At 38.4% G+C, this 22,180-nt stretch overlaps 1 protein-coding gene across 1 annotated transcript in view; it reads right to left on the bottom strand.

Moving 5' to 3' along the window:
- Nucleotides 1–22,180, bottom strand: part of LOC135786655 (collagen alpha-6(VI) chain) — a 65,308-nt gene that overhangs the window by 34,453 nt on the left and 8,675 nt on the right. The window contains exons 2-8 of the mRNA XM_065296147.2: nucleotides 17,844–17,938; nucleotides 17,129–17,737; nucleotides 13,647–14,213; nucleotides 3,307–3,879; nucleotides 2,322–2,957; nucleotides 1,632–2,201; nucleotides 565–1,116 (exon numbers count right to left, since the gene is read on the bottom strand). Of these exons, the coding sequence (XP_065152219.1) occupies nucleotides 565–1,116; nucleotides 1,632–2,201; nucleotides 2,322–2,957; nucleotides 3,307–3,879; nucleotides 13,647–14,213; nucleotides 17,129–17,737; nucleotides 17,844–17,919 (3,583 nt within the window). The 5' untranslated portion in view covers nucleotides 17,920–17,938. The remainder of the gene's footprint in view (nucleotides 1–564; nucleotides 1,117–1,631; nucleotides 2,202–2,321; nucleotides 2,958–3,306; nucleotides 3,880–13,646; nucleotides 14,214–17,128; nucleotides 17,738–17,843; nucleotides 17,939–22,180) is intronic.

Raw genomic sequence — 22,180 nt, 5'->3', positions numbered from 1 at the left:
TGTCATTAATCCTAGGAAGTAAACTGTTCCATGTGTTTATTGTAGTTTTAGAGAAGAGATTTGCATTGGAGACTTTGGGGTTTACTTTGGGGTATGTACAGTACCTTTTGCTTAAAGTTAACATGTACTAATACACACTTATAAAGCAAAGGAAATTTAAAAACGTGAATCGGACAATAGGTGCCCTTTAATAATTTGTCCCATGTGAATAATCTTAGTTAGGACTCATTCCATTGTCCAATGCCTTTTGTAGGTCATATTATTATTATTTTTATTTGCAAAATATAAAAAGATCATAATATACATAGAGGATGGCTTAAGGGTGAGTAAATATAGGGTAATTTTCATTTTTGGGAGAACTATCCCTTTCCCCCTAAAGGGAAAGATTAACTCCTGCTTAAAGCCGCTTATTTTCAAAAAAAAAAAAAAAGGAAATAAACAACAAATGAAATATAGAAGTACTGGTACTGGTATAATGTGAGTTTTAAAAATATTTTATCCTCTTTGGATAAAAGCGTCAGCTAAATGAATAAGTAAGTAAGAAAGGAGTTTTGGTTTCCATACCTGTGTTACAGATCTTAAGAACGATCTCACTGCTTAAATCATTCAGAGATCCAAAGTTTTCTTTGAAAAACAATTTTTCATACGATCCAGCGATAGCCAACAATTGAGACCTGTTTGAATTTCCCACACCAATGGTAAAGATGTCAATGGAATTCTCTCTCAGGTCTTTAGCAGGTGTGGCCACTTCATCATTACTCTCTCCGTTCGTAAGAACTATAAGGAACTTTAAAGCACCGGACCGTCCGCCTCTCGATACTTCAAAGGTCTGCAATACATCTGCAAGGGCTTTTCCGGTGTGCGTTTTTCCCATCATCTGCTCGATAGCTCTTATTTCCTGTATTATTTTATCTTTATCATAAACTTTATCAAAGGAAAAATGCTCTAGTGTGTTTGTGCTGTACTGAACAACAGCAACTTGATTTTTGTTTGGACCGATTGCTAATTTATTGACCATAAACTCTAGCAATGCCTTTGTCTTGTCAAAGTCCCCAGGGTCAACTCTTTCTGAGCCGTCAATAAGGAAGACAATGTCGGCCAGAAGACCTTCACAAGCTGAAAAACAAACCGATGTATTGAGACAGTAAGAAGCAATCCTTCTTTGAGAGGATATAGTAAGCATTATGTCAAAAGAAAATGTACACAAACAATAATAGCGTGTACAATACACAAAAGCTTGTGATAAAGCTGTAATCCGTAACATTTTTATTTAAAAGTAAAACAAAAAATACAAACTGTCTCCTAGCTCGATTCACATCGGTAAGCTGTATAATAATGAAAACTATTATATTTTAAAATATTTATAATAATGATTTATCATTTGAGCTGTCAGGTATGATTTTACAAGTCGAATGAACCTTGCAAGTAACTTGCAATTAATGTTTTGAACAGAGGTGGCGATAGAGAGGCAATATGGCGGCCATGTCTAATGTCATTCCCAAGTGGTGAATTTATACATAAGGTGAACACCACTTTTTTTGCTTTTTTTAATCACCCATTCAACAGCTCCAGCCGTGTGACAAATGAATTTTAAAAAGCAGACTGACTTTTATTCAGCAAAATTTTCTTACCTTCAAACGAACAGATATCTATAAGGATTTCTTTCTTGATGTTTTTGAGGGAATCATAGTTGTTCCCATAATATGTTCTTTCTTTGCTGCCAGATATTAGCTCCAGCTCGGGCAAAAAGGCGTCTTTCACACCAATAGCGTAAATGTCGACATTCATCTTCCTCAGCTCCTCAGCATGGATGTGCACCGGAGTCCCTGTGTCTTCCGACTTTCCGTCTGTGATCACGATGAGAAGTTCGCGAACCTTCTTCCCACGGGTGCGTGCAGCATCTTTGAACAACGGTATCATTTCGAGCAACCCCAAATCGGTCCTGGTGCCGCCTCCATACATAATAAGGCTTTTCACTTTCTCCTGGATGGCGACTTTCGTGCTGTAAGTGTCTAATTGGAAAATGACCGTTGCTTGGGAAGCAAACTTCACCACGCCAACGCGCACCTTATCCTGTGCGATCTCGAACACTTCCAGAAATTCCATAATGAAGCTTTTCATTTCTTCAAAGTCACTGTAGGATATACTTCCCGATTCATCCAGCAGAAAGTAGATGTCGGCTTCTTCTGTTTGCCTGCATCCTGCAATGGAAAGAAAAACAACGTTACATTCAGAAGAACTGGACAATGCCTTGCAACTGGATCAAATTTGTCTCGGTTACTGTAAATCATTTACAACCAGAGTGAAAACATCCCACAAACCTTCTTGTATTGCACTAAATTTTGTCGAAGGTATGGTGGTGTCTGTGATATCATTGCAAAGCGTTCTGGGTAAAATCTGGGCAAGTGAATTCAGTTCATTGAAGTTTTCCAGGTTGAACACAAACTTGTTGTGTGGGTACGATGCGATTTGTCTCAAATCGGACTCCGATGGTTCTTGTATACCAACTGCAAACACAGTGACGCCAGAACGACGCAACGACGCCGCAGCGCTGGATGCATTATCTGACGACTTTCCATCTGTGATGACAACAGCCACCTGCTGAACGTGCTCGTGTCTTCTGCTGCCTCTTGCTTTGGTGAAAACCCTCTCTTCAGCAAACTTAAGAGCATCTCCTGTATTCGTTTTTCCATGGCCAGAAGAAATGCTTTTAATGTAGTTGAGGATAGCATCCTTCTTATTGAAAGTGTTGAAGTAAACGTCACACTGAGAGGTGTTGCTGTAGAGGATCACCGCCACCTTTATATTTATTTTTTTTGTTTTATTGTTATACTCTATTTCGAGAGCTCTGATAGTTTCCTTAAGAAAGTTGCGCACACGACGGAAATGTCCGGATCTGACATTGCTGGACTGGTCGACAATAAATGCAATATCTGCCACAACGTCCATCCTGCATTCTGTCAAAAAGACATAGGCATGTTTTTTATGCAGGTAACACAAATGAAATAAATTGCTTTTAAATACATTTATTTACATAGAACAGTGCATTACGTTTTATCCCCAAAATATTTACCAACAAATACAATTGAAAAAAATGTCTTCCTTCCCCATAGTAAAAAATGAGGCAGATATGTACAGTACAGTGGAAAATCATAAGCCACCATCATGCAATAGTGACAATATATAATTATTTCTCTTTAGTCTCTTTATTAGATTACAACCAGAAAATACAGGACATTTGGCCTTAGACTTTTGCACAGTACTGTATCTTCATGCCACAACAATCCCCAAATATTTGTCACTTACCCTCTGTGACAGCACCCTCATCCAGTGTGTCGATGACAGTCTTGATCTTTTGTTGCACTTGATTTCCCATAATAGTACTAACTATCTCGTAGTTATGCATTCCAGTAGAGATATCCTTCAACTCATACTTTTCAGCTTTGGGCAATCCAACTGCAAAAACGGTCACTGCATCTTTTTTAATCGAGCGGGCTGCTTGGACGACACCATCAGCAGATTCACCCGCTGAAATGACTAACAGGAACTGCTTAAAGCCTTCGGACGCGCGGCTCCCTGCCGCAGTGTTGAAATAATGTTTGTGAGCATATTCAATCGCATTACCAATTCTGCGTTGCCCTGAAGGCCTCAACTGGAGGGTGCGGACACGAGTCACCATTTCGTGCTTGGTGATCTCGGTATTTAACAGGAATTCCTCTTTGACGTTCTCGCTGAACTGAGCCAGGCCGATGCGATTTTTATTCTTCCCCACAATGAGCTGGTTAATCAATCTTATTAAAAAATTCTTGATCAAACTTGTATCTTGTCTAGATGCCGAACTATCAACCAGTATGAAGAGATCAGCAAACTTCGGAAAAGCTACAAAAAAGAAACAGAAACAAATGGATAAAGTGATTTATATTTAAGCAAAATCAATTCAACTGATTGACAACTAGGGTACAGACAACAATGGAGCATAGAGACAGAGCGCCGATATGCAAATTTGAAAACCACGCCCACCGGGGGGGAAAACAATCCAACCGTCTCCATTGACTTTGTATTGCGAGAAGCCGCCTCCTTGTCATTTCTGGCTTATAACAAAAAACAGAATAATGCCTAAAAGCTGCTGTGTGACAATATGTACAGCTAACAAGCCAAAGAACCCAGAAATAAGTTTTTATAAGCTGTCGAGCCGTAAAACCCAGCTTTTAAGGAGAATAAAGTGGATCGCCGACTACGTTTCCCCCTAGTGGACGCAGTTCTACTAATAGAAGTACTATGAAAAGTTGCCTGTTTCCACTTTTGTTTCTTTAAACGCTCGTTTTATGAGGTCGACAGCTTAAAAAAAACTTATTTCTGGGTTTTTTGGCTTTTTAGCTGTACACCTTGTCACACAGCAGCTTTTATGTATTATTCTGTTTTTAATTTTAATCTGTAAATAAGTTTTTATAAGCTGTCGACCCCAAAAACGAGCGTTTAAAGACACAAAAATGGAAACAGGCAACTTTTCATAGTAATACTATTAGTAGAACTGCGTCAAATAGGGGGAAACGTAGTCGGCGATCCACTTTATTCTCCTTAAAGACAGGGTTTTACGGCTCGACAGCTTATAAAAACTTATTTCTGGGTTCTTTGGCTTGTTAGCTGTACATACTGTCACACAGCAGCTTTTAGGCATTATTCTGTTTTTTGTTATAAGCCAGAAATGACAAGGAGGCAGCCTCTCGCAATACAAAGTCAATGGAGACGGTTGGATTGTTTTCCCCCCCGGTGGGCGTGGTTTTCAGGTTATGACGCGCGGCGCTCTGTCTCTATAGCATGTGTGGTGAGTTTACAACACTAAGTGACACACAGTAGCTTATTATACTCAACAGGGTACACTCTTATAAGTAAATATGCTTAAGAGTACCTCGACTATAAAGACTTGTATGTTTTAATACTTTATATTTGCCTTCTACTACTAAAACCCATTAATAAAAAGCTTTGGTCAAGCATTTTTGACCCATTCTTATTTAAGGCAGAAGGTCAATTTCTAGACAAGATGTTTGCCATTTTTAAATGTTAAAATTTTTTGTTGTGTGTAACAGCTGAAGTATACAGTATGTCACTAAGACAAGACTAAGTCTCAAATCTTATTGTGAGATAAAAAGCATCACAGTTCTATTTCAAGCATTCGCTAACATGACATTACTCAGTCAATAGCCTATTAAAGATATAGTTTATATTTTCACAAAATATTATTTTATGATTTTATGTAGAAACAGTAAACCACAAATAAATACTTCAGCTAGAACAGGGGGCCTGACCTCCTGTTCTTTTATAGGGTTCCAAAATTGCTAGCTTTCCACTGGGATTGGATTGATGTGTGAGAACTGACATTAACGAGCTGAGCTTTTCACCCAAAGTTTAATATTTTTAACTCTCTGCGCTCAGCGCTGAGCATGGAAAAACTATGGCACGCTAGCTGCTGGCTTTTTTGAAAAACGCAGAGCTTCCACTGGAAACAATTAAAAACATACGCCAGCCGCAGGTGTAAAAGCGTTTATGTTAGTTAATACATTTCACTGATTCTTGAAACTTTGGCAAAAACATGTCCCACTAAGAAAAGTGCTAATTCCGTTGGAAATTAATAACATTTTCATGAAGAAAAGGAATCAATGTTATAATCAGGGGGTCCTTTGCACATATGTAAGGTTCTTTTATAGGTTTATTTTTATGTTTTATTAATTTAATGATTATATGCTGGCCCATTGCCTATAAAATCAGCTGTCCTCGGATAAGAGATAATAATTTCAACTTGATTAAAAAAGCCAGAAGTAATAATTAAATTGAATAATATATTAACCACATGAAAGGGTACATTGTAATATGTATTAAAAACTTCAAACAGTGAGTTTTGAACAATATTTATTATTATTTTGTGATTGCTCAAAATGTGTTCCACATATTCGTCACCACCGTCAGATATTTATAAAAAGCAATAAAATCAGACAACTACAGGGTCAACTGCATTCCTGAGGACCCCATTTTCAAACCTTCAGCTCTACTGCATGCTTCAAGATCACTCAAGCTCCTGTATGTTTGCTATTTTCTCTTAAACTTCTTCATATTTTTGGACACTGCTACTGTGACAACCATAACATGTCAACACCGTCATCTTTGTAAAAAAAATATAAGATTAGATTATGAAATAAATGTATCATTTTTAAGAAGAGGTCTGAAGTAGCTAGCATATTCTCTGTTCTGTTGTCAGACATAAAAAGAATAGACTATAAAGTAGTGAGTAAACAATTAAACTTACATTTGCACAGTAAATTATCTTTTGCAGACATAGGTCTCTATAAATACTGATAGTTGTGGTCAAAAACAATAGCAAAATAAATATGTCTGTATTATTAAACTGCAGACAAAGATTTTGAGTAGTATGTTTGGTGCGAAATGGGTATGGTAGGGGGCCTGACCTCCTGTTCTTTTATAGGGCCCAAAATTGCTAGCGGCGCCCCTGTTTGTCCCGCCCCCTTTCCACTGGGATTGGATTGCTGTGTGAGAACTGACATTAACGAGCTGAGCTTTTTACCCCAAGTTTCACTTTTTTGAAAAACGCAGAGCTTCCACTGGAAACAATTAAAAACATACGCCAGCCGCAGGCGTAAAAGCGCCAATGTTAGTTAATACATTTGATTGTGATAAAACAGAAATGGAACAAATGCTAAACTAGTCCAGCAATGTATATTAAAGCTTCTCACCTTGCAACAGCTTTAAGAAATCAGTGGAAATCTATGTCGTAATCTGCTATAGTTGTCCTTTTCATTTCATTTTAGGATCTCCTTAATTAAAAATAATCATTTATGAGTATAGCTGTTTCTCAAGTTCGCAGTTTCAATGGTCAGTCATTATTTTTGCTTTACTGAAGCTGCTGTTGTGTGAAACCTGTCCTTCACCTTATAAATAATGCTAATAATTATAATACAAGCTTTGGTCAAGCATTTTTGACCCAGTTTTATTTAAGGCAGAAGGTTAATTTCTAGAAAAGATGTTGTTGTTGTTTGCCATTTTTAAATGTTACAATGTGTTAACATTTTTATATTGGTGTGTGTAACAGCTGAAGTATACAGTATGTCACTAAGACTCAGGGCTCGAGAGTGCGACCAATTTGGTCGCACATGCGACCTAATTTCTCAATGGTGCGACATAAAAAAATATCAGGTCGCACTGGTGCGACCAGGAGTTCGAGGGAAAAAGCCACTGTCCAGATCTACGTGTGTGTACGTTTAAAAATGCGTGTGCGCTCCAGTCAGAGAGAGGTGCGTAGCCTTGGTCCGTCAGATAAACAGAGTGGATGTAGCCGCGGATGATAAGAGAAGAGGAAAAGAACGATTGATAACTTTTTCGTTAAGAATGTTAAGTTGCCTGATCCGTCCGAAGATCATAACCAATGCTCTGACATCAACCTCCCGTCACATCAGCCCTGGTCCGAACCCGAAGACGGAATTAGGTAATGAGCCTCTTAGGGGTTGTGTACACCAAAACTTTTACACCCACGGCCGGCGCATGTTTTCAATTGTTTCCAATGGAAGCTCAGCGTTTTTCAAATAAGCCAGCAGTTAGCGGGTTTTTTCCGTGCTGAAAACCGGCGCTCGGCGGTTTTCACGCGCTCGGCGCGGAGAGTCTAGAGTTGAAAGAGATTCAACTTTGGGAGAAAAGCTCGGCTCGTCAATGTCAGTTCTCACACGGCCGCCCAATCACAGTGGAGGAGGGGCGGGACATTACCAACCGGCTCGCAGCTGAAGTATCACAGCTACCAACGCGCTCAGCTGAAGAAAGCTGGCACTCAGCTGAAAAACAGCTGGCATTCGGCGTCCTCAAGGCGTTTTCAGCCGCGTTTAAAAGTTTTGGTGTGTCCAGCCCCTTACAATCGAGTCAGAGCCAGAGCATAATTCGTTTGAAGAAAATTATTTGAACGTAACCCCGAACAGCAATGTCGCGTGCCGTGCGTGCACCCAATTTATGGAAAAAAGCCAGGAGTCAGGACCGCTGTTTTCTTCATAATCTTACTTCCAAATCTAATAATATAAAATTTTCGGTGTTTGCTGTATCGCTTTTACCGCCCTGCCAGACTGGCTTAAATAGAGAAATAAGTTAATTCCTTGATTTGCGTTGTTGATTCATTTATAAATAATTCCCCCAAGGCTTTAGTTTATGCGCAAATAGCATTAAATGAATAGAACATGATGATTACGTCTTTCTTTGGTGAAAAAATAATAAAATAAATAAGCCTACATGAAATGTGTTTCACTTAAATAATTTGCAAATTAACAAAACGAATTCAAAAGTAGCCTATAGCCTATATGAGTTTATCAGGCATGTGATTGGCTAAGGACAAAAAAGCAGGAAAATATATTGAGACCCCCCCACAAACACACACGCCAATCAAACTGGTGGCGGATCTATACGGATAGTAAAGTAGGACCCATAACAACTTATTTGAACAAAAAAACACATTTTAATTTATTTTACAGCTAGATGTGCAACATGCAACTTTTTTGTACAGTATGACACATAACAACTTATTTGGTGGATGTGTAGCAGTGGGAATCAAAAGCAAGTGTCTTGTCCACTGCTCCATCACCACCTCTCTCTATATCAACAACCATGATAAAAAAATATGTTTTAACTTATTTTTGTTTTGCATTTTTACACAACTTTAACAGCTAAATGTGCAACATGCAAATGTTCATGTCAAAAGAAGGCCTATTTTGCCGACATCCAAATAAAATGTAGGCAATGGCTTATAAAGAACTAAAGGCATGGCTACTTTTAATTTGATACTTTAAGTACATTTCCAAGCCTGTACTTTGATACTTTTACTTGAGTAAAGAAGTTAAATCAGTACTTCTATTTTTACCAGAGTATTTTTTTTTAATACAAATATCTGTAAAATGTGCTACACAGGACCATTAGTTATAATAAAGTGTCTTAAAGGTCTCTTTTTCTAATTTTAGACCCCTGTAGATGAGTAACTTTTGTTAGCTGTTAAACATGAACAATAGAAGGTTGACACTAATAAATAGAAGTAATTGTACAAAAAAGTGCAGGTGCTATTTATTTTAATCAAACTTGTCAACCTTAAAACTTTAAACACACGAAACCTTTGAAACAAACGATGATACAGAGGCCGTTTCTCAATCCTAAGTCTGCAGCCTTCCGGAGGTCGCATTTCTAAGCTGCATACGTCATCAAGACTCATCAAGAGTCACAATATTAACAATAATGAAGTTTACTATTATTCTTAGTTAATCGCAAATTGTTGTTATATGTTTATCAGGGCTTGACATTAACTTTTTGAGGAACTTGTCCTTCGGACAAGTAAATTTGTGTTTCACTTGTCCATGCACAAAAGTCACTTGTCCGGGTAAAGATTTATAATATAATTTATTTTTTGTGTTTTGCTAATCAGTGGCGGAGCAAGGGATTTTTCATAGGGGTGGCCAGGCAGGGGCCAGCAGTAACTCTGGGGTGGCATATAAAATCTCTATCATCCAACCTTAAAATACTTTTAAGTATTATAGGTGTGTTAATCAGAATAATGTATAGCATACAATTGCTACAATAATTTAATTTTTATTAAAATGAATTGAGATTAACATACAATTTATAGTCATAATTCAACCTCCATGTTTTTTTAACTATTTAATCAAATAAAACTTTTGAAATTTACTTTGAAACCAGAATTTATCTCTCCCATTGCTGAAAAAACTAGAGACCAGAAAATCATGTGAATTTTGAAGGCTACTTTAATGTATTTTACTAAGATTTGTTTGGCTGCTTCTTGCTACTCTTTCTGAAGAAGGATGCTATATCTGCTGCCTTTCTCTTCACTTTTCCCTCATTTCAATGATTGTCTGACATTAAAACACTAAAGCAAAACATTAAAACATTACCATGTTTTTAAAAACTTATTAGGGTAAATGTATCTAGATTATCTGTTATATATAAAATCAATCTTAATCCTAGCATTTATGCTGTAATGTTCGTGTGGGATTTTTTAATGTACAGTGACGAACTCTGTCAGATTAAATCTGTCACGCGGCGCAAACACACACAGAGGCGCGCTGAAAGAGAGATTCTCATTATAAAACAGATTCTTAAACAAGATTTTAAGCCATTTATGTGTTTTTACCGAACTTTAGAAGAGAAATTTATATTCACGCCGGAGCCTGAAGAAACATCACTCTAGACTCCACTCTGTCCCGCGACTCCCGCCCCTCCGTGTTCGTGGATCAGGTTTCATGCACGAATGTAATGCTCAGTTAGGTTAAACCAGGCTCGATGAGGTAACTTATTTCCTTGCCTTTTTTCGGAACCAATATTGTTGCATCGTCCCTCTCTCAGTCGCCACCAGGATTTTCTGCAATGGTGCTCGTTTTTCCTCTCATTTCTGTGAAAATTGCTGCTCCAAATCCACCAAGTAAACCGACGTGTATATGTTTGCTGCTTTGTTTTCTCGTCACGCAAGTGACAGCCAAACGTCGCAAATGAGGAGAAGAGAGGAGAGAAACGATCGGGTCTGATTGGTGAATCCGCCATTTGCGAACGGTCAGAAACACGTCCTTGTTGATACTTGGAAAGGAAGGAAAATGCATCTCTTTGTCATCTGCCACCGGTGTGGCCCTGTTGCGCGGGGACGGCGATTGTGGTTCCGTCCCGGGTTACCATGGCGACGGCTGTGAGATACCCCCCTCCCCCCTTATTTTTTTTTTTTTACATATCTGCATGATTCACGTAGGTCACATTTTCAGGTCGGAAAATCCGGAATTCCGGATTAATCCGGAAAAATCACATCCCTGGTTTATTTATATTGTGAAGCGCTCCAAATCCGATGCAGCACAAAAAAAGGTTTTTTACCTATTTAAAAAACCACAATGTTTTGTTATTATTGTGAGTGTAACTTTACATAAATAAATGTACACCATTACAGTTTTGAATGTTGTTTTACTTTTATTTGTATGACCATAATTTAAAGTAATTTAAGGTAATGCAAAATACAAGCTCATCACGCGTATCATGCCATCACCGGCACGGGTTTACGCAGGGCAGCGAGAAAGAGACATTAAACTTTAAACATTTAACATTCTACTTGAGTTTTTCTTGGAATCAGTGCAATCATATCATCAATTTATAAGGTATAAATATAAGCGCAGCGCTTATGAGTGTTCAAACACTGCTGACCGCTCCGCTGCCGACCCTCACAAAGTTTCACATTAAATGTTAATATATTTGTCCAGTCATGGTCCTGTGTTTATTTCTGTCAATGTTCTGCATGAAGATCTTTAAAGGTTTCTACTTACTTCACGATTTGCAGCGCGGCCGGTCGCAGTCTTTGTGTAAAACGGGCGGGCATGAAATAAATTGATGGTGTTGTCAGATAACGGGTCAAGTGTTATTTTAATCGCGCGGATGCGGGTTATCAAACAGGCCTGTGTGCATGACTCAAATAAGGAAAATGGAATTACAACATGAAAATTATAAAATAGCCTACATGTTTATATTCTGTATTAAACCACCATGGGCGCTAAACTTGCGGTGTTAAAGGGACAGTTCACCCAAAAATGAAAATTCTGTCATCATTAACTCTCCCTCATTTTGTTACAAACCTGTATAAATTTCTTTGTTCTGATAAACACGAAGCAAGATATTTTGAGGAATGTTAATAACCAAACCAAGCATGAGCCCCATTCACTTCTATAGTAGGAAAAAATTATACTATGGAAGTGAATGGGGCTCATGAATGGTTTGGTTACAAACATTCCTCAAAATATTTTCATTTATGTTCACCAGAACAAAGACATTTATACAGGTTTGTAACAACATGAGAGTGAGTAAATTATGACAGAATTGTCATTTTTGGGTGAACTATAAATCCGATGCGGTCAAAAATTAGGGTGCACCTAACTTTTGTGCTGGTGCACCTAAGAAAAAATGTTAGGCGCACCAGTGCAACCAGTGCAAAAAGTTAGTCTAGAGAAAAATCAGACTTAAGTCTCAAATCTTATTGTAAGATAAAAAGCATCACAGTTCTATTTCACGCATTAATTTCGCTATGATTTCAATCGCTGACTTGACATTACTCAGTCAATAGCCTATAAAAGATATCAAGTTTATATTTTCACAAAATGTTATTTACATTAACAGTGTTTCCCATACATTGATTTACTCGTGGCGCACCGCCACGGAATCAACACTGGCCGCCATGAATAGATTTTTCATGATTCCCATTTACATTTATATTTTACTGTTTAAAAACGTCTTAATTAATTGTTGCAAGCGCCCAGCGCACCCCCTCCCTTTCTCTAATGTTGTGTGCAGCGCACGCGCCTCTCTCTCACATAACAGTGAAAAGGTGGCGGTGTTTCCAATGTCCGTTCCTCCGAATACATTTTCTTTTTCGCGTAAACGTCAACAGTCACAGATTTTACTGACAGAGAAGACGGCTGATCGAGTTCATCGTGACTTGACGAAAGGTTAGCATTAGTGTTTCCCACACACGCACACACACTCATTCTCTCCCTCTCTATGATGCGGTATGCCTGTGCACGTGTTTTGTAGTAACTTTGTGTAACAGTACTGTGTATTCTCTCATACGTCTGAATTTGCACCAAATTTTCTGCACTGTATGCGACAATAAAACTCAGATTTAAAATAAAAAATGGCTCATAACAAGGCATTGATGAGAAGAGCAACCGTATGGTGATTTGCGTTTATAAATCAGGATTTTAGCAACAGTTGGATTAAACACGAGGTGTTACTGGGTCGTCTTAAGTCACTACTTTATAGTATACTCATTTTATGTCTGACAACAGAACTGATAATATGTAAAAATTGCATTCAGTTGTGTTAAAATGCAATATAATGTGACGGATCAAAGAGTAAAAGTGAAACATATTTCAGGTGCCAACACTTTATCAAATGCAAACACGTACGTATATGCAAATATAAACATGTACATATATGCTAATTATATGATCATCACCACCACAAGTCTATCAAAATCCTGTGGGAAACACTGCATTAAGTAGGATTATTTTATGAGTTTATGTAGAAAACAGTAAACCACAAATAAATACTTCGGCTAGAACAGGGGGCCTGACCTCCTGTACTTTTATAGGGTTCCAAAATTGCTAGCTTTCCACTGGGATTGGATTGCTGTGTGAGAACTGACATTAACGAGCTAAGCTTTTCACCCAAAGTTTATTATTTTTAACTCTCTGCGCTCAGCATGGGAAAAACGATGGCACGCCTGCTTTCAGCACAAAAAAAACCCGCTAGCTGCTGGCTTTTTTGAAAAATGCAGAGCTTCCACTGGAAACAATTAAAAACATACGCCAGCCACAGGCGTAAAAGCGTCAATTTTAGCCATTGTTCACTATGCGATATGGCCCAGTTTGTCAGGGAACTACGGCTTTGTGTAGTAAATACTGCTCCACCTGAAAGCAGATGATGGCCATTTACTACTAATCAAGGAATCGTCCATTACCGACGAGATGCACATTCTTATCGCATGCAATTTATCATGCAGCCCTAATTATTACCTAGTTCAGAATTTACACAAATAAGTACAATATTATGTACCATGTAAAGTAATTTACCTTGGTCACTGGCAGTAAGGCAGACTCTTTTGCGCAGGCTTTCTTGTAGACCTTTCAGTTCTTGATAACTGTCAATACTAAACACAAACTCCTCATGCGGGATGCTGGCAATGGTATGCAGTTTTGGCATGTTGCTCTTTCCCACCTTGATCACAAAGATGGCAATTCCCTGGCTCCGTAGCTTCTGGGCTGGTTCCTCTACAGGATCTTGGGATTCACCATCAGTGATGAGTATGGCAATCCGAGCGACGTTTTCCCTGGCCCGGTTGAAATAGTTCTCACGGATGAAAGTCAGAGCTTGACCTGTGTTAGTTCCTCCTTTATGGTAGATAAGATTATTCACTTTTTGGTGCAGGTCGCTCTTATCCAAGTAGTCACCAAGCAGAAACTCTGGGTGTGGTTGTTGACTGTACTGGATGAGACCCAGTCTCACTCTCTCATTTTGAAGGTTGAATTTGTCCACTACAGTATGAAGGAACGTCTTCACTTCTGCAAAGTCTTTTTCCCCAATGCTGCCGGACGAGTCCACGACAAGCACGACATCTGCCTGAGCGGTCTCATTGCATTCTGAGGCAGGAAGTTAAAACAATTAAGTTAAGTTTTGCTCATAGCATGATAGTCATTTAAACAAATAAATTTTAGTTTAATCTATATTTTAAGGGTAGAGTTTAGGGTTATGTGGATTTGGGGTTTTCAAAATTCATATCGCCAGACAAGAATTACTAAGTGTAATTCCTACAAGAGGTTTTATGCTGCATGCACATCAAATGCAAATCATTGCGTTGCTCTCACTAGATTATGCAGCGTTCACACCAAACGCGAATTAAACTATTTGTAGATTGTATACAAAGTCAATGCAAGGACGTGAATAGACGCAAACTCATACGAGACGATGCGAATGACGCAATGCGAATGACGCATGCACAATTCACCTCAAACGCGTCTTCACGCAAGTTAAAAATATAAAACTCAAGCGCAAAAATTCACATGACACAAAGTTAAATCACGCAAGTAATCTAGAGCGAGAGACGCAATAGTTCACGTTTGGTGTGTACAACCCCAAAACAGGAAAAGTTGGGACACTGTAGAAATTGTGAGTAAAAAAGGAATGGAATAATTTACAAATCTCATAAACTTATATTTTATTCACAGTAGAATATAGATAACGTATCAAATGTTGAAAGTGAGATATTTTGAAATGTCATGCCAAATATTGGCTCATTTTGGATTTCATGAGAGCTACACATTCCAAAAAAGTTGGGACAGGTAGCAATAAGAGGCCAGAAAATTTAAATGTACAAATAAGGAACAGTTGAAAGACCAATTTGCAACGTATTAGGTCAATTGGCAACATGATTGGGTATAAAAAAGCCTCTCAGATTGGCAGTGTCTCTCAGAGGTCAAGATGGGCAGAGAATCACCAATTCTCCCAATGCTGCGGCGAAAAATAGTTTTCTGAGTTTCTCAGAGAAAAATTGCAATGAGATTGAAGTTATCATCATCTACAGTGCAAAATATCATCCAAAGATTCAGAGAATCTGGAACAATCTCTGTGCGTAAGGGTCAAGACCGGAAAACCATACCGGATGCCTGTGATCTTCGGGCTCTTAGATGGCACTGCATCACATACAGGAATGCTACTGTAATGGAAATCATAACATGGGCTCAGGAATACTTCCAGAAAACATTGTCAGTGAACACAATCCACCGTGTCATTCACTGTTGCCAGCTAAAACTCTGTAGGTCAAAAAAGAAGCCATATCTAAACATGATCCAGAAGCACAGGCGTTTTCCCTGGGCAAGGCTCATTTAAAATGGACTTTGGCAAAGTGGAAAACTGTTTTGTGGTCCAACGAATCAAAATTTGAAGTTCTTTTTGAAAAACTGGGATGCCATTTCATCCGGACTAAAGAGGACAATGACAACCCAAGTTGTTATTAGCGCTCATTTTAGAAACCTGCATCTCTGATGGTTTGGGGTTGCATGAGTGCGTGTGGCATGGGCAGCTTACACATCTGGAAAGGCACCATCAATGCTGAAAGGTTTATCCAAGTTCTAGATACATATGATCCCATTCAGACGTCGTCTCTTTCAGGGAAGACCTTGCATTTTCCAACATGACAATGCCAGACCACATAGTGCATCAATTACAACATCAAGACTGCATAGAAGAAGGATCTGAGTACTGAAATGGCCAGCCTGCAGTCCAGATCTGTCACCCAAAGAAAAGATTTGGTGCATCATAAAGCGAAAGATGCGACAAAGAAGACCTAAGACAGTTGAGCAACTAGAAGCCTGTATTAGACAAGAATAGGACAACATTCCCATTCCTAAACATTGGTCCTCCTCCAGCTGTTCCTTTATATGCACATTTAACTTTTCTGGCCTCTTATTGCTACCTGTCCCAACTTTTTTTGGAATGTGTAGCTCTCATGAAATCCAAAATGAGCCAATATTTGGCATGACATTTCAAAATATCTTACTTTCAACATTTGATATGTTATCTATATTCTACTGTGAATAAAATATAAGTTTATGAGATTTGTAAATTATTCCATTCCTTTTTTACTCACAATTTCTACAGTGTCCCAACTTTTTCTGTTTTGGGGTTGTACACAGCATTACTTGCAAGATTTAACGTTGTCATGCAAAATTTTAGCTTGAGGTAAATATTTGCACAAAGACGCATTTGAGGTGAATAGCGTTGCCCAATTTGTGTCATTTGCATCACCCATGCGAGTTTGCATCTAATAACGTGTTTACATTGACTTTGTATATAATATACTTGCGCAAACAGTTGAATTTGTGTTAGGTGTGTATGCCCCATTAAGGTCCATCAAACGTGGTACAGACTTTCTGAATGCTGTATTTTTACTAGTGCTGTGTACACACCAAACACAAAGCATCACATTCCTAGTCTCAATTTAACTTGCGGGATTCAATTTTGTGTCAATTTTGACGTCTTTGCATTGACTTTGTATGTAAACGAATCATGCAAATTGTCGAATTTGCGTTTGGTGTGCACGCCCCATAACAAATTGGACATACCAAACTAATCGGTCAATTTATTGGTCAACTTCATGTTCATGATAATCTGAAAAATTTAGATTGCATAGGATACTTGAAATCAGAGTGCATTGTGGGTATTAAATAAAGAATGAATGTAGGGAATGAGTTGTTCACTTAACATTAAAAAACTGAAAAAACACAATAGGGTGGTTTCGCGGACATGGATTAGCTTAAACCAAGACAAGGCCTTAGTTAAATTAGGAAATATAACTAGTTTTAACAAACATGCCTTACTAAAAACATTACTTGCGTGCATTTTGATACAAAACAAAGGGCACTGATGTATTTTAAGATATGTAAGTACAAGTTGCATTCCTTTTAGTCTAGGACTAGTCTAATCCCTGTCCGGGAAACTGCCTCAAAATATAGTGCACTATATAGGGGATAGGAGGTGATTTTAGACAGCATTTTACCTCTCATCGTCATGACAACCTCACTGTGTGCTACCTCTACTGTAGTACACAGCTGATGGATTACACTCTGAAAGATTCCCTTCAGAGCCTTAAAGTCTGAGACGCTGTAGACGTGTTCACTGTGTGGCTTGCTTGCGATCTGTTTTAGCATAGTCTCATTTGCATCTTTGATCCCTATGGCAAACAATTCAATCCCGCTTTCTCTGAGCTTCTGAGCGTGCGATTCCACCTTATCCTGAGATTCTCCATCCGTGATGACGATGGCAATCTGAGGAACTTCGTGCTGTATGCGACTTCCGGCCTCCTGGATGAAATGTTTCCTTAGCAGGAACTCCAGACCCTGGCCAGTATATGTGTTGCCCTTTTTATAAGGCAGATTTGTAATATAGTTGAGAATTTCCTCTTTGTTTCGATAATCTTTGAGGAAAAACTCAGTTTGTGGCTCGTCACTGTACTGAACCAGACCGATCTGCACTTTGTCAGCGGAAACTTCAAAGTGGTTTACTAGAGAGAAGAGGAATTCACGGATTTGCTTGAAGTTTTCCAGCCCAATGCTGCCAGAGCCATCCACCAGAAACACGATGTCTGCCACACCCTCCTGTCTACAAACTGAGAGAGATAAGAAAACAATTCTCTTTTTCATCAACAATCAGACAAATTTAATGTAATGAATATTCCCATGTGTCAAATGTGTGTCAAAAGATTTGGTCCCTACCAACTCTTTGGCCATTGCTGACATAAAAACATAATGTTAGGAGAAGCAATCCCAATAATTCCCAATCTTTCTTCATCCTTACAGTATCTTGTGCCCTAAAAAAATGGAGTTAAGCAAGAATGTTCAATGGCACTGTCAGGTGAAAATCTGAGATCCATCACTTTGTGTATGTTACTGAGATATCAACCACTTGTTCTCGTGTACTTAAGCGCACAAACAATTATAAACATAAACTCTGCACGCACACAGTATGTTATGGGTGAGAAAGCCCAGAAGCTCAAGATCTCATGTGTGTATTATTTACACAGATACATATTTTGCATACTTTTACAGAAAATTACATTACAGACGAATCAAATGAGCTCAAAGATCAATAAATGTATACATTTTTTTCAGTGTCTGTGCACCATGACAGTTGTGCACCATGGTGCTTGCTAAAGTAGCTCTGTGCACTACCAGTTAAGCTAACTAACTAAAACTCCAGTAAGTGTTTACAGATGTTCTCCTCCAAAGGGCTAATGTTTCTAACTTCCTTAGAAATTACAGTTACACCCTAAAAACATCTGTGCGGTCAAAACTCAGGGATCAACAGTAAGGATAGCCCAATGGCCCTAGGCCAGCGAGAACAAAACTTGAGTCAGTTGACAGAACCGTCACTTGCCAAACTGGGCCATTGCAACACACACAGTCATGAAAGTTTTGAAGCCTTGCCAAATTAAAAACACACACGCTGTTTGAAAAGTTTTGTTTGTGCGAAATGCGTGGACGTATAGCCGCTGTTTCTTAGAATTCTGTTCCCCTGTTTCCCTTGTTTAGTGCCTATGCTTAAGGGTGGGGTTAGGGCAGGGGTGTCAAACTCAATTGCATCCCGGGCCACATCAGCATCACGATTGCTCTCAAAGGGCCGGTTGTATTTGAATGACTGTGTGAATGTATCAACTCTTTTAAAACTGTACATTGCATAATTTTCAATGCATTTGATTACTATTGGTTTTGTTAATAACTCAATTAATACCTAGCTTTGAAAGAAGTAGAAGCCCATGCAAATAATGACAAAGCAAAGTGTATAGTGTACAACCCCAAATCAGAAAAAGTTGGGACACTGTAGAAATTGTGAGTAAAAAGGAATGTTATAATTTACTAATCTCATAAACTTTATGAATTTTATTCACAATATAATATAGATAACATATCAAATGTAGAAAGGGAGACATTTTGAAATGTCATGCCAAATATTGGCTCATTTTGGATTTCATGAGAGCTAACATTCCAAAAAAAGTTGGGACAGGTAGCAATAAGAGGCCGGAAAAGTTAAATGTACATATAAGGAACAGCTGGAGGAGGACCAATGTTTAGGAATAGGAATGTTGTCACATTCTTGTCTAAAACAGGCTTCTAGTTGCTCAACTGTCTTAGGTCTTCTTTGTCGCATCTTCCTCTTTATGATGCGCTGAATGTTTTCTGTGGGTGACAGATCTGGACTGCAGGCTGGCCATTTCAGTACTCAGATCCTTCTTCTACGCAGCCATGACATTGTAATCGATGTAGTATGAGGTCTGGCATTATCATGTTGGAAAATGCAAGGTCTTCCCTGAAAGAGACGACGTCTGAATGGGATCATATGTATCTAGAACTTGGATAAACCTTTCAGCATTGATGGTGCCTTTCCAGATGTGTAAGCTGCCCATGCCACACGCACTCATGCAACCCCAAACCATCAGAGATGCAGGCTTCTGAAATGAGCGCTAATAACAACTTGGGATGTCATTGTCCTCTTTAGTCCGGATGAAATGGCGCCCCAGTTATCCAAAAAGAACTTTAAATTTTGATTCGTCTGACCACAGAACAGTTTTCCACTTTGCCAAAGTCCATTTTAAATGAGCCTTGGCCCAGAGAAAACGCCTGCGCTTCTGGGTCATGTTTAGATATGGCTTCTTGTTTGACCTATAGAGTTTTAGCCGGCAACGGCGAATGGCAAGGCGGATTGTGTTCACCGACGATGTTTTCAGGAAGTATTCCAGAGCCCATGTTATGATTTCCATTACAGTAGCATTCCTGTATGTGATGCAGTGCCGTTTAAGGGCCCGAAGATCACAGGCATATGGTTTTCAAGCCTTGACCTTTACGCACAGAGATTGTTCCAAATTCTCTAAATCTTTGGAGGATATTATGCACTGTAGATGATGATAACTTCAAACTCTTTGCAATTTTTCTCTGAGAAACTCAGAAAACTATTTTTCGCCACAGCATTGGGGAATTGGTGATTCTCTGCCCATCTTGAGACACTGCCACTCTGACAGACTTTTTTATACCCAATCATGTTGCCAATTGACCTAATATTTGTTTAGATATTACGGAGATTAGTAAATTATTCTATTCCTTTTTTATTTCTACAGTGTCCCAACTTTTTCTGTTTTGAGGTTGTACAACCTTTTTACAGATTATTAAAAAAAAATTATTGTGGTAACAAAAACACATGTTGTATGTGAGTACACTCAAAATGTTCTGTTATCCTTTATTGTGCAGGTAAAAAAATTTGAGGCATTTTCAGATACTAATAAAGAGTTTTACAATCTCCACCACATGCATTTATAAGACACATAATACTCTCGCTTGTCATTTCTTGCAGTCTTGCAGTCAAAAAGCTGTGATTTTTTTTACCTGGCTTTGAGTGTCTGATTGACTGACGTCTCATAAGTTCAGTGTTGTAGGCTACAGATCAAAAGCTTCAATCGTTTATTAAAATTAATCGGTTCAGATGAGTCATTAGTTCACGTATTTAGCGGGATTAGACGTGTTGTAAACTAATCCCAGCTCCCAGAAATCTTTTTGGTGGCTGCTAAAAAAAATCAATGTAGGAAATAACTTGCAAGCAATAAAACTTATAATAACAAAAGAATTTGTAAGCTCTCGCGTGCAACATAATAAACCCTTGTGCATCAATTAAAAAAAGTTACACATAGGTTCATAGGGGACAAAAATGTCCATGTCCAAAAAGTGTCATAAAAATATATATAGATTTATATTTTTTTCCACTTTCACTGATGCCATTTTTTAACCAGCATCAGCTCTAATCACAATGACCAAACATTCATTAATTTTCAGAATTTTTACCCTTCAAATGCTGGTTTGTTTACACAATGCCACTGTTGTTTTTTATGAAAAAAAACGACACCTCCTTTGCAGCGGTTGTACTCTTGTGATTTCCAGTACAATATATATTTTTTCATTCAAACTGTTCACACACACACACACACACACACACACACACACACACACACACACACACACACACACACACACACACAAGCACACACACGCGCGCACACACATTCTGGTTTCCATGTTTTGTGGGGACATTTCATAGACGTAATGCATTTTATACCATACAAACTGTATATTCCGTTCCCCTAACCTACCCTATTCCCTAACCCCAACCATCACAGAAACCCTTCTACTACTTCACATTTTCAAGAAACATCATTCTGTTTGATTTATAAGCTTGTTTTCTCATGGGGACCTCAAAATGTCCCCACAAGGTCACAAAAATACTGGTATTCCTATTTTTGTGGGGACAATTGGTCACCACAACGTGATAATTACCAGGTACACACACACACACATAAAATTTTCAGTTCACACATACAAACCACACTCTGACATCCATACCAACACACCCATACAATTATAGCTTCATAATATATCTCATTGGCTCTATAATATGCATAAGCCGAAAACAGCAGAAAACAACAATAAAGCGATAATTTGCTTTATATGCCAAACCTAAAAAAAGGCACCATCTGGTAAAAAATAGTAAAAATTTAAATTTTGAAGCCTTGCCAACAGAATGAAAGCCTGTTAACAAAGATCATTTTATAGTTGAATAGCACCGGGATTAAAAATTGCAGTTTTAATGGGTTTCAATGGGGACATTTTTGTCCAAAAGATAGGAGGAAGTATTTTGTGTACCTGGTAGAAAATAGATTTTATAAAGGAAATGAAGGTGAAATATTAAAATTCCAATAAAAATACACACCGGTGGCCAATTTTATGCAGTTAGCATTAACGCAGGCAAAGTTATCAAAAAACAAAACTGAAAAAGCCAAATATGTCCTCAAGGATGCACAAAGGTTAACATAATTTATAAGCTCTCGGGGGCCAGATAAAATGAGGGGGCGGGCCAGATTTGGCCCGCGGGCCTTGAGTTTGACACCCCTGCTGTATGTGATGCATGCTGTCAAAGGGCCCGAAGATCACAGGCATAAAATATGGTTTTCAAGCCTTGACCCTTACGCACAGAGATTGTTCCAAATTCTCTAAATCTTTGGAGGATATTA

The sequence above is a fragment of the Paramisgurnus dabryanus genome, chromosome 20 (genome assembly GCF_030506205.2).
Source record: "Paramisgurnus dabryanus chromosome 20, PD_genome_1.1, whole genome shotgun sequence".
Classification (NCBI taxonomy): domain Eukaryota; kingdom Metazoa; phylum Chordata; class Actinopteri; order Cypriniformes; family Cobitidae; genus Paramisgurnus; species Paramisgurnus dabryanus.
The sequence above is the reverse complement of the archived record's forward strand: the minus strand, read 5'-3'. Positions and strand labels throughout refer to the sequence as shown.